This window comes from Tetrao urogallus (genome assembly GCF_951394365.1).
Source record: "Tetrao urogallus genome assembly, chromosome: 26".
Taxonomy (NCBI): Eukaryota; Metazoa; Chordata; class Aves; order Galliformes; family Phasianidae; genus Tetrao; species Tetrao urogallus.
Window position 1 is genome coordinate 4,531,246 of NC_136839.1, and position 13,499 is coordinate 4,544,744.

At 49.4% G+C, this 13,499-nt stretch overlaps 1 protein-coding gene and 1 pseudogene across 2 annotated transcripts; both read right to left on the reverse strand.

Annotated features, from left to right (window-relative positions):
- Nucleotides 1-1,285: 1,285 nt before the first annotated feature.
- On the reverse strand, nucleotides 1,286-1,591 carry LOC306955854 (feather keratin Cos1-2 pseudogene; annotated as a pseudogene). The gene has a single exon. The product of its transcript is annotated as a feather keratin Cos1-2 pseudogene (transcript).
- Nucleotides 1,592-5,068: 3,477 nt separating this feature from the next.
- On the reverse strand, nucleotides 5,069-5,800 carry LOC306955757 (feather keratin Cos1-1/Cos1-3/Cos2-1-like; the record flags this gene model as incomplete). The annotated part of the gene is made up of 2 exons (XM_079547121.1): nucleotides 5,069-5,376; nucleotides 5,722-5,800. 2 exons carry the CDS (start codon nucleotides 5,798-5,800, stop codon nucleotides 5,069-5,071), a joined length of 387 nt encoding a protein of 128 aa, XP_079403247.1.
- Nucleotides 5,801-13,499: the final 7,699 nt, after the last annotated feature.

The following is a 13,499-nucleotide window of genomic DNA, read 5'->3' on the forward strand; positions in this document are numbered from 1 at the left end:
CAAATTTGCCTTCCCAGTTGCTGATGGCCTTGGGAAACATCATTCTCTGAGTCTTCTTCCCCAGCACAGCTCCACCCAAACCAAGAGGAACACTCTTCCCAAAGAGTTTGATGGGAGTTTGATGGGAGTTCTGGCTTCCCTGGGCCTTCCCCAGGCGCAGAAATCATCTCCTGAGAATGACATTCATGAGCAAACCCATTCATGTGATGTTCTCAAGGGTCATCTGTTAAGGAGAAACACATCAAGGCAGGGACTGATGGTCATTGGTGGTGGAGGAATCACAGAACCACCCAGGTTGGAAAAGGCCTACAAGATCATCCAGTCCAACCATCCACCAATCACCAACAGTTCTCACTAAACCATGTCCCTCAACACAAAATCCAAACTTTCCTTGAACACCTCCAGAGTCAGTGACTCCACCACCTCCCTGGGCAGCCCATTCCAGTGCCTGACCACTCTTTCAGAGAAGTAGTATTTCCTAATGTCCAGCCTGAATTTCCCCTGGTGCAGCTTGAAGCCATTCCCTCTACTCCTGTTGCTGGTTACACAAGAGAAGAGGCCGACCCCCAGCTCACTACATCCTCTCTTCAGGTAGGAAGAAAAAGAGAAGGCTCAAGGGAGACCTTAATGCTCTCTATACCTAGAGAGCATTAAGGTCTCCCTTGAGCCTTCTCTTTTCCAGACTACAAGGAACATCCTGGAATCTCTTCCTCTCCTTCAACAGAGAGTGCTTGAAAAGTGTGTGTCTGCAGTGTGCATTGACCTCCAGTAACCAGAGGAGCTTGTTCTCACCAAAGGCATTGCTTTCTCCTTTGGCCATTTCTACACAGGTAGGGGGGGAGAAAATATACACCAACAAAGAAGGAAACACTAAGGGATGCAGAAAGTGTTTAATGAGTCTGATGAGAGAAATTATGCAACCCCAAGCAGAGGCCCTGTGCGCAGTGAGCAGCAGGAGCAGACAGGAATCAGTTCCCCTTTCCTATGGCAGCATTGCCACAGAGTCCTTTTTCCCAGCCTGGAGTTTTTGGGAGATGAGCAGGTCAGTCAGGGTTCATTTTTGGGGGTACTAACAGAGATGTCTAAAGGGAAAAGATAATAAAGATATTAAATAGGAAGAGTGAGTATAAGAGAGTATCAGTAGACTTCCTCCACGTTGTCAGAGGCTCAAGGCTGGCCTGTACATGTCTGTCTTGCAGGGCAACAATAGCACAACATTTGTTCTTCAGTCCAGAGTCATGTTCAGCATTCCTGTAGTCCTTGTCTGGAGCCGTGCCCAGCACCTTTAGCAGGGGGGGCACCTTCTGCCACAGCTGCGGTTGGAAATGCAAGAGAGGTCAAAGCCCCCCGAGGTGATGGGCACGCCCTCAGAGCTGAGGATGCTGCCAACAGCAGCGGAGGTGGAGGAGCCCACAGCGGTGTTCTGTGGGAAGGAGCTGAGGATGGGTCCGGGCAGGGTCACCACCACGGGAGAGGGCTGGATGACGATGGTGGAGGGCTGGCACTGCCTGACACAGGGCTCATTGCAGCTGCTGGCCAGAGGGGTCGGGCCGCAGGGCCGGCATGGCACGCACTGGTCACAGCAGGACATGTCTCAAGGATGGAGGTGCACCTGTCTGGGGAGAGCAGGGAGGAAGCAGAACATGGGGATGCGTGAGGAGCAGCCTAGCATCACACTATAAGGAAACAATACTCAGGCAGAGCTTGGAGCTGAAGACAGTTCAAGGATGTCCAAGGGATTCTTGGTCTCATCCTGACAGAGCCCAATGAAAGCCACTGGGACCTATCCAAGTACTGCCTAGATCCTAGCCTACAAGTTACCTCCTTGCAATCCCACCCTCTTCCCATGACAAACATTCTCCCCACTTCCCTTTTTTTCATGACAAGCAGAGCCAGGCATGGAATAAAGCTAATAGCAGCTGAGAGTTCCACTGAACTCAGAACTCATTTTGGAGAATGAAGAGAACAAGAAGGGGCTTCACACTCACCTGATTCCCAAGAAAATGGAGGTGAGAGAAGTGCATGAGAGAGCAAGGAGCTGGACAGGCTTTTATAGTGGATCCAAGCTGCCCCATTTCCAGAGGCATCCCTAGAAGCAGTGATTATTTTATGACAAGAACCTCTTGAATGCAAGACATCCCAGCTATTGGTATGGGCTGTGTGTTGGTTTCCTGTGCTGCTGTTTTTTCAGATCCTGATGTCATTCCTATTGTTCATGGAAGGCATCTTTTGAGTAGCAGGAAGAAAAGCCCAAGCATTTCCAGACAGCACATGTTAGTGTGGGCAGAACACTCGGGTCCCATGCTGAAAGAATCCAGTAAAAGCATGATAACAGCATGTTTAGTAGGCCATCAGTGTGAAATAACAAGAGCCTGTGTGCTGGATTTATGCAAGTGCCTACGGGTATATGGTTTGCATTATTTCACACGTGTGCATGAGCTGGTGAGTGTTTGTGTGACTTGTGTGTTCACATAATAACACATGTCCTGGTCACATCGAGGGCACTTCAGGATACCAAGAGATTCTGTTAATCTGTGTCTTCCTGCTAACAGAGCTAATGGAGAGGAGAGGAACTGGAAGGCACATGCAAATATCATCAGGTTCAATTGTCTGACCCCAGTAGCACTAACCACAAGGAAAAGCATGTTCATAAAAGCATTATCACAATGTCTCTCAACCCTGACAGGCATGGGGCACCAAGCACCTCTCCATGAAGCCTGATCCAGTGTTTGACCACTTTCACATATATCTATTTTTTCCTCGTGATACAAGTTCCAGCAATATTGTTCAACTTGCCAATGTTCCTTGATGGAGACTCTGGAGTCTGTTCAGATAACAGGAAGAATCTGTGCCCTTGTAGCAACCAGATAATGGTGATATACTGAACTGCTTGTATCAAGTAGGTGAGGGAAGTTCTGCTTTGAATCAGCTCTTTTTTTTTTAAGCAAATATTGTGTGAGTGAAGCCATGAGCTAACTGAGCATTGTTGGTTATGGGGTTCATGTTGTGAACACTTGTGTAAGAGTACTGACTTCATTCAGAGAGTTGTGCGACCACCACCACACAGTGAACATGTGTGACAAAGCAGAACCCAATGTTAATAATTCTGCGGGGAAGTACGGAATATCTATGTTCTCTAAGGGAAAACATTTGCATGTGTAACATTAGTAATGAATATAAGCTGAGGATCTTTTCATGCATGACAGGTGGAGCTCATCCCCCATGCATCCAGCACCACAAATAAAGAATGCCTGCTTTCTAACACTCCAGTTTGAGTCTTAGAGTGTTTCATGACCAACTGATATACAGTGTCACCATTATCTGGTCTGAACATCTCCTGGTGCAGTTTTGTGCCATTCCCACAATGTCTGGTCATCAGTTACCAGGGTGAAGAGACCGGCACCTCCGTCTCTGCTTTCCTTCCTAGGAAGTTGTAGAGAGCAGTGAGGCTGCCTCTTAGCTTTGTGTTCTCCAAACTGGACAACCCGCATGTCCTCAGGCTCTCCTCACAGGAAATGCATTCCAGACCCACTATCAGCTCTGCTGCCCTCCTCTGGATGCTTTAAAGCACCTTGGATATCCTTCTTACTTTGTGGAGCCCAGAACAGCCAGTTCTATTCCAGGTGAAGTACAGCCCAGAGATTACATCCGCTGGTACCCTCAGCTCCCGGGTCGAGAACCTGCATTCATGTGAATGTTTCTAAAGGCCTCAAGGAGGCACCAGACACAGCAGGGCGGCCATTGGTGTCTGCAGACCACTGCTCCAGTGCCATGTGGCTCACCTCGCCCCGGCTTGGGGACGCGACAGTGTATTACTACGTGTTGGTAGCATGGGGTGACGAGCCAGGGCTGTAGCCAGGAATGAACGGCTTTGGTGAACACACCACAGAGATGACCAGAAAGACAACATCCCATGACTCCCGATCAGTTTTCTCTTTCCCTCTGAATGGATAACACAATGGTGAAGTCTTCTGGGATCTGTAGTTCTTCTCACCTCAGATACTCGGGTATTCAGGTAGTATCAGCAATCCACAGAACTGCAGCAGTAACTCTTTAAGTCCCAGTGCACTGCATGAAATTATGATGTGGAATGCCTACAACAGAAATCGTAAAACCATGACACCAGTCCAGTGGGCTGGACTGCTGGGTTTCATTTCTCTTCCTCATTCTGCTACCCTATGGAGAAATTGCTTGATCCCCTAGGACTCCTCTCACTGGGTTGCCCTGCACATATGCAGATTGTGCTGGCAGCTCATCAGGAGACTTGTGGCAGCCTTGCCCTGCCACAAAGGTCCCCAGTGTCTCCTGACTCAGCTCCTCATGACCTCAGCCCCTGTCTCTTCGGCTGTGTCTATGCTTGACCGTGCATGGTGGGGGCTCACATGTACCTAAAGCGTACACGAGCTTCTATTTCTGTGCAAGCATTGTTTGCATGTGTCTTTGTGAGTGTGAAGATGTAAATACAGCCGCATTCAGGCACAGGTCTGCCATAGCCAGGGATATCTTGTTCAGCTGCAAGGGATGGTGTCCAAGAGAGTAGCCTCTGCAGTGTGTCACAGCCTCCCATTCTTCTGGGAATGGAGAATGGTCTCCTTAAACACCCATCTTATACCAACCAAGAGCAGAAGCATTCTCCCTTGGCCACACTGGAGGCCATACACAGTGGAAAGAAAAAATCAAAAGCTGAAATGAGATTCAGAAATCTTTAATGAATGTTTACAGAGGAAAATGAGGTCACACTGAACAGAGGCTCCAGAGTACAGGATTCATCCAGTCCCTTGTTTGAGCTTATGCATGACTTCCTTCAGCAGGGAACACACTAGTTCTGAGAAGCCTCATTGCCCATTGGCGGAGAAGGAAAACAAAACAGGGGTGGTGGTTTGGGGGGGTGGGGTGATAGGAAGGAAGAAAATAGAGGTAGAAGAAAAGAAAAAGAGCCATGAGCCATGTTTTCAGAAAGCCCAGGCTTGCGTCTTGCTCTCAGCATTTCCTTGAGTAGCTGAGCATGGTCAGGTGATCCTGCATCATGTTCATGGTTTCAGGAAGAATTTCTCCAGGACCAGCAGCTTCAGTAGGGTGGGCACCTTCTGCCACAGGAGCGGCTGCCCAAGCCGGACAAGTCAAAGCCCCCCGAGGTGATGGGCACGCCCTCAGAGCTGAGGATGCTGCCAACAGCAGCGGAGGTGGAGGAGCCCACAACGGTGTTCTGCGGGAAGGAGCTGAGGATGGGTCCAGGCAGGGTCACCACCACGGGAGAGGGCTCAATGATGATGGTGGAGTTCTGGCACTGCCTGACACAGGGCTCATTGCAGCTGCTGGCCAGAGGGGTCGGGCCGCATGGCCGGCATGGCACACACTGGGTGTAGCAGGACATGACTTGGGACTGGAGGTGCACCTAGGAGAGAGGGATAGAAGGAATTAGAGCATGAGGGTATGTGAGGGACAGCCAGGGCAGCCTCTCCCAAAGGAGACAAGGGAACTGCTAAGGCTGGAGGAAAAGGCTGAGAAAGGAGGTCACATCCCTTCAGCATGCCAGGGCCCTATGATTAGTTGTCTGACCCAGAGAGACTCTCTTTGAGTGCACAAATCTACCGCCATGTCAGCAGTGTCACAAGCACTCCCTGAGCAGACATTATGACCTCTGTGGTCTCCCATGGCATGGAGATCCACTATGTGATAGTATTTCTATTGAGGCAAGAGAAGAGAGGGTTTCACACTTACCTGGTTTCCAACGAAGAGAAGGCAAGAGAAGTGGATGGGAGAGCTGGGAACTGGGCTGCCTTTTATATTGGTCCTTCATTGCTGCAGGTCCAGAGGCACAGTTGACATGGACACTAATTTTCTGACTAGGTAATCTTCAATGCAAGCTGTCCCTTCTCATTATGTGGGCTGGTTTTTGATTTCCTGCAGTGCTACCTTTTCATTTCCAGATTTATGACGTGCCCATTCTCTAATGAAGGATTCTTTAAGCGCTGTGATTAAAGGCTCAAAGATTCATAGGGCACAATTGCCGTGGTGAGGCCAGTGCCTCAGCTCTAGTGTTGATCAGGTCTGGAGGAGGCAAGTGAAGTCAGCCTGATTCAGTGCAGTGGGATTGTCATGGTTTTACAATTTCTGTTATCGGCGTTCCATACCATATCATCGTGTTGTGCACTGGGAGTGAAAGTGTTAATTCTGGAGTACCATGGATTGTTGATAGTTCCTTTACCTGTCTCAGAAGAGAAGAATGAACTGCAGTTCCCAGAAGACTTGACTGTTCCATTTCCATTTTTATGATCAGAAGAGAAATCTCCTGGGTATCACAGGACCATTTCTTTGTTGCTGTAGCAAAGAGGGATGCAAAAAATCAAAGGTAGGTCAGACCAGACTCTTTGTAGGTCTTACTAAAAGAAATCTTTGAGGAAAAGGGATTATTAAAAGAATCGATGTTAAAAGTAAGTAAAGAGAAATGGTAGACACAGGACACGTTGTCAGAGAAGCCAGGGTAGACATTTCCTCTTGACTACAACCATCCAACCCATTGCTTCTCCATGGAGTTCACCATTTATCAAATCCACGTCTCTCCATTTCTCCTGTGGATGAAAGTCTCCCTTCATGTCCTCAGCTTATCCTCTGACAATAAAGATTGCCTTTCTTTCTTGGCTACATGAGTCTACCACAAAAAGGATCATGTGGAGGCAAAGTTTGGGATACAAACAAACTGTAAGGACTCTGAAGAGAGAAATGATCTCACTTTGAGAGAACTCTGTCAGTGTAAGCAGGAACCAGGAGCTGACAGAAATTTGTGACTATCATCTATTGAGGAGATTCCACAGAAAACTTATTTGACTGCCCTACAAAGAGAGAGCAGCCAGCAGAAGTCCAGGAACGCTGAAACTGGAGAAACTCCCAGGAGCACACCAATGAATCATTTTAGTTGGCTGGTAGAATCACAGAGTCACTTAACTGTAGCAATTGGAAAGAACATCCACCTGTCAGTCCCATATCACCCAGGGTGGCTATGAAGACTTATCCACTCAAAAGAAGGGAATACAAGAGAAAGAGAGGAAAGAGTAGAAGATGACGAACATAGCATTGAGCATGGGGGCACTTTCTGTCATAGTAGTGTCTGGAAATTCAGGAGCGATCAAAGCACCCAGAAGTGATGGAGACTCCATCACAGCTGAGGATAAAATCAATCGCTGCAGAGGTGGAGGATCCCATAGTGGTGTTCCTGGTGTTACCACAGTCCACAGTGGTTACCTGGTGGAACACAGAGCTGAGGATGAGGCCAAGCAGGGCCACTGTCATGGGAAGGGGTTCAATGGTAACTGTATGGTTTTTACTGTGCCTTACCCAGTGTTACTTGCAGCTGTTGGCTGGTGAGGTTGTACCATAGTACAATGGCAGGTGGGTATGGCAGACATGGTATGTAGCAAGGCGTGTCTCAGAGCGTAAAGAAAGTTTCTTGGCTTCATCCAGAGAGGACACTTTTTTGTTAATATGTTGGCCCTGCACGGCCCTTGGCCTGGGGTGACTATCCTCAGGAGGGACCATTGACTGTAGCCCATGTAATGAATGGAAAACATCCCAGCTAATGATACGGGCTGTGTGGCTGTTTCCACTTACGCTGCCTTTTCATTTTCTGGACTCTGTTACACCCATTCCCTCACAGAAGCTTCTTCTGAGTATTAGGATTGAGAGAACCAAGGATTTCTGAGCCATGTATGAGTCAGAAGAGAAAAAGTCAGGAACAAGAAAAATTCTATACTTGAGACTATAATTTGTATTTCTCTTGAGGTAAGGAATGGATGAATGGATGCCTGGAGAAGGATGAACAAATCTTTGTATACCTGTGTCTGTGGAAGAAGTGAGTGAGAGAGGAGATGGAGAGAGATTGCTTCCAGCAGTGATCAGCAGAGGCCATGAGAGCACCATGTAAGCCAGGAAAAGGCTGTTTGAAGTTTGCTGCTGTTTGAAGTCTGCTGCTGCTCTCATTGAGCTGGAAAACCTCCCTCTGACATCACCTCCTTCTGAAAGCACAGGGCCATGGCAAAGGAGAACAGGACTTTTCTGATTCAGTGCATTCTCCTGGGCTAAACAGAGCATCCCAGCTGTCACATGCTCCTGTTTGTCATTATCTGCTCCATGTCTCTCCTGACCCTGGCCTCACCTTTGTCACAGCAGGGAGCGATCAGTACCTGTGGGTCTCAACATGGTCCTTGTTGCCTGGCTACAGGCTGGGTACCAGGAATATCACTGTCAGTTTCTACTGGGATGAGGGGCCTCTTCTGGGGCTGGCCTGCGGGGATCCCGTCAGGCTTTATTCTGGGCTTTATGGTTCCTGTTGTCATCATCGTCCTTACACTGTGCTTTTCATGATAGTTTCCTACATCTGCATCACCTCCAGAGTTCTCTCTATTCCCTCTACTTTCACTCACCAGAAGGCATTCTTCACCTGTCCTGCCCATCTCAGCATGGATCCCCTTCTATCAGAGGCCAAGGCCAGATCCAAACATAGCTTACCAGGAAGCTCCATCCCTTGAATGCACTGGACCTTCAAGGATCTTGGCGGGCAGGAAGAGAGCAGGAGGTTGGGCCTTAGAGACTTACACCTTCAACACGGTAAAAGGAGGACCGTGCTATTGTGTAGAGATCCCTGGCTAGGGACCAGGACAGAACTATTCCTTATGGTTACACTGGGCTGTGGTGGGCTCAGAGAGACTGGGGGCTCCAATGTGTGGCCTTCTGTATCAGGTAGTAATAATTCCCTGTGGAAGCTCTCAAACATAGGCTGCTTGGAAAAAGTATGGCAGGGCCAGTAGCTCTGCTGGGCTGCTAGGAGCATGCAGGGAAGCTGTACCCTCAGTAATGGGTGGGAGGAAGGGATGGGAAAATGGAATAGAGACAGAGGGCCAACCCCAAAGAAACTATGCCTTCCCACTTCTTGATGGCCTTTGAGGACACCTTTTTCTGAGTCTCCTTCCCAAATTCTGCTCCTCACAAAGCCAGTTGAATAGATTTCCCCAGAGTTTGTGGGACTACTGTCTTTGCTGGGCCTCCCCAATGCACAGAGATCCTCTCCTGAGGATGTCATTTCTGGAGATCTCCATTCACTTGACATGCCCAAGGTTCAAGGAGACCTGTGTAAGGAGAAACATGGCTAGGCAGAGAATGATGGTCATTGGCGGTGGAGGAACGCTGAGGAATGTCTTCCCCTCCTGTGCATAGACCTCCATTAACTCAAGGAGTGAGGCAATCTCCCTAGCTTGTTCTCACCAAAGACATCCCCTTCCCTTTTGTCCATCTCTACACTTATGGGGTAAAAAAAACTACCAGCACCGAAGAGAACACTAAGGGATGCAGAAGCGTTTAATGAGTCTGAGGAGAGAAATATCACACAAAGAAGAGCTCTGTGTGTGTTGAGCAACAGGAGCAGACAAGAATCTGTTCACCTTTTCTACAGCAGCATGGCCACAGAGTTCTCTCCCAGGCCAGAGTTTTTGGGAGATGAGCAGATCACTCAGGGAGCATTTTGGGGGTACTAACAGTGATCTCTAAAGTGGAAAGACAAGAATGATATCAGATAGAGAGTGAAAGAGACTATCGGTAGACATTCCTCATGTTAACAGAGATGCATAATGGCCACAGCATGTCTGTCTTGCAAGGCAAAAACAGCACAATTCATTTTCTGTCCAATACCACGCTCAGCATTCCTGGGGGTCCTTGTATGGGTCAGCATCCAGCACCTTTAGCAGGGTCACCTTCTGCCACAGCTGCGGTTGGAAATGCAGGAGAGGTCAAAGCCCCCCGAGGTGATGGGCACGCCCTCAGAGCTGAGGATGCTGCCAACAGCAGCGGAGGTAGAGGAGCCCACGGCGGTGTTCTGTGGGAAGGAGCTGAGGATGGGTCCGGGCAGGGTCACCACCACGGGAGAGGGCTGGATGACGATGGTGGAGTTCTGGCACTGCCTGACACAGGGCTCATTGCAGCTGCTGGCCAGAGGGGTCGGGCCGCAGGGCCGGCATGGCACGCACTGGTCACAGCAGGACATGTCTCAGGGATGGAGGTGCACCTGTTTGGGGAGAGCAGGGAGGAAGCAGAACATGGGGATGCGTGAGGAGCAGCCTAGCATCACACTATAAGGAAACAATACTCAGGCAGAGCTTGGAGCTGAAGACAGTTCAGGGATGTCCAAGGGATTCTTGGTCTCATCCTGACAGAGCCCAATGAAAGCCACTGGGACCTATCCAAGTACTGCCCAGACCCTAGTCCACAAGACATCTGATTACAGCAGGCTATGACATTCTTCCCACTTCTCCATCATGACAAGCAGAAACAGGCATGGAACAGAACTAATAGCAGCTGTGATTTCCGCTGAGCTCAGAGCTCTGTTTGGAGAAGGAAGAGAACAGAACAAGAAGGGGCTTCGCACTCACCTGGTTCCCAAGAAAATGGAGGTGAGAGAAGTGCATGAGAGAGCAAGGAGCTGGGCTGGCTTTTATAGTGGATCCAAGCTGCCCCATTTCCAGAGGCATCCCTAGAAGCAGTGATTATTTTGTGAGAAGAACCTCTTGAATGCAAAACATCCCAGCTATTGGTATGGGCTGTGTGTTGGTTTTGCTACTTCTCACATCCTGATTTATGTCATTCCCATTGCTCATGAAAGGCATCTTTTGAGTAGCAGGAAGAAAAACCCAAGCATTTCCAGGCAGCACACATCAGTGTGGGCAGAGCACTCAGCTCACGTGCTGGAAGAATCCAGCAAAGTCAAAAGATATCAGCATGCTTAGTAGGACATTGGTGAGAAATAACAAGAGCCTGTGTGTTGGATTTATGCAGTTGCCTGTGGGTACAGAGGTTTGCATGATTCCACACGTGTGTGCATCAGCAGCTGAGTGTTTGTGTGACTTGTGCATCCTGCATAGAAACGCCTGTCCTGGTCACATCAAGGGCACTTCAGGATACCAAAAGATTCTGTTAATCTCTGTCTTCCTGCTAACAGAGCTAATGGACAGGAGAGGAACTGGAAGGCACATGCAAATATCATCAGGTTCAATTGTCTGACTCCAGTAGCACTAACCACAAGGAAAAGCATGTTCATAAAAGCATTATCACAATGTCTCTCAACCCTGACAGGCATGGGGCACCAAGCACCTCTCCATGAAGCCTGATCCAGTGTTTGACCACTTTCACATAAATCTATTTTTTCCTCGTGATACAAGTTGTGGCAATACTGTTCAACTTGCCAATGCTCCTTGATGGAGACTCTGGAGTCTGTTCAGAAAACATGAAGAATCTGAGTCCTTGTACAAAGTAGATTACAGTGATATGCCTAAGATCTTGAACTGAGTAAATATGGGAAGTTCCACTTCGATTCAGATAATATTATGAAATCAAGTACTGTGTTATCAAGGCAATGAGCTAATTGAGCATTGGTGAACATCCTTGAACATCCTTCTTACTTTGTGGAGCCCAGAACAGCCAAATAGATACCAGGCAAAGACATGCCAAGACTAACTGCAGTGGGAGAAATTCCTTTTTTGAATAGTTGTCTGTGGAGTGTGTAATGCATTCTAAAATTCACTTTGCTGCCAGGGCACAATGTTGGCTCTTCTTGAGTCTGATGTCAGCCAGCACACCCAGATCCCTTCAGGATGTCTGTGCTTCTCAGGTGCTCGGCTGCACTTCAAAAGGGTCTCCAGTCTAAGACTAGAGCCTCAACAGTACAAAGCAAGGAAGGAACATCCTGGAAGAAGAACAACACTCTTGCTTCAGTCACAGACATGGAGCTTCAGAAGAGGCACAGCCGTCTGGACACTGGGGAGAATGTATTAGATCCATTGAAGGGGCTCATCAGAAGAGGCTGAACTCAAGCTTTGTGACTGGAGGAAGGAGAAAAGTTGTGTGAGACTTAAAGACAAAGTCTTTAAAGACAAAGAGACACCTCCCTTTGGTAGTGGATTCTCCAGTTTGCTGAAGTCTCAGCTGTTTGATTTCCTTGGCAAGGAATGGCAACTCCAGTGCTGCAGAAGGACTCTAAAAGTTTGTCTGCGTATCAGTGTACAATCCCTTGCAACTCCTCCATGCATTTCTGCTTCCAGACAGCAGTGACTTTAGCCACCCCAATAAATGCTGGATGAGCAGTATAGTTGGACAGGAGGAAATCTAGTGATTTCTGAATTCAAAAAGGGGCAGTTTAAGTGTGAGCAAACCAGAGACATTGCTGCCCAAGCAGAGATACAGTCAGAAGCACCACAGGGCAGCCTGAGATGAAAACTTTCTGGGAAGAACACTGAAAAAAACATCCTTAACTCTCCTGTGGCAGAAAAAAGGAAGCTAAGGAAATTGTATGTCCACTGGACCGTGAGATGCCAGAAATAGGGAGAAGTGAATGTGTAATATAATGAATGCTTCTTTTTCATCCATTTTCATGATAATTCTTTCAGACAGACCTACAAGGCCCCTGAGCTTCATTCATGGGAATGAAGAAGCACTGCCTAAAAACAAAGAAAACCTACCAGAGCTTAATCCAGTTGGACATGCTTCTGCCCTTGAAATGATCTGGGATGCACCCAAGGTGATTGATCAGGTGATGTCATTGTGATGCAGCTCCCTATCATCCTTCAGGAACCATGACAGTTGAGGGATGTTTGTCATAGCTAGGAAAAGCAACATGCATCAAAAACATCTAGAAGGACTGAGAAAGGGAACTCAGGAAACTACTCCATTCACTCCTTCCTCAGGAATGTGCCTTGGAGCAGATGACTTTAGATACCATTATGCGACATCCCAAAGAGAGCGAGGCGGTTTGGAGCAGCCCGGGGCGGAGCTGGCGGCGGCGGCGGCGGCGGGGAGGAGGCGGCGCGGGCGGAGCAGAGCCGGGGCTGGCGGGGGCAGCGCGGCGCGAGCGGCGGAGCGGCGGGATGCGGCAGTGCCGGGCCGCGGGGCTGGCGGGGCTGGCCGCGGTGCTGCTGGGTGCGCGGGGCTGCCGCCGGCGGGGCCGGACTGCGGGGCTGCGGGGGGACGGGGCCGCGCTCGCCTCTGTATGATTGGCATCTTTCTGACCTCGTGCACCTCTCTCTCCTCCTGCATGAAATTTCTGCGGAAGAAAATGGATTTTCTGAGTTTGCTGCTGCTTCTCTTCTCGGCAGTGGCTGTGAGCAGAGCTCAGGTGCAGCAGGAGCCGTCGGCAGCGACCAGCGAGGGCACGGGCATCAACATCACCTGCTCACACCCCAATATACGGTCCAACGAGGTCATCTACTGGTACCGTCAGCTCCCGGGCCGAGGACCTGCATTCATCGTCAGCGCTTTAAAAGGCTCCAAGCAGGTGCCGGACCCGGAGGGGCAGTTGTGGGTGTCGGCAGACCGCCGCTCCAGCGCCCTGCGTCTCGCCCGGCCCCGGCTCGGGGACGCGGCGCTGTATTACTGCGCCGTGGACCCACGGAAGCGAAGCCGGGGCTGCGGCCGGGCACGAACCGCTTGGGGCGGGGCGGGGGCACAGTGCCGTCCGGGCC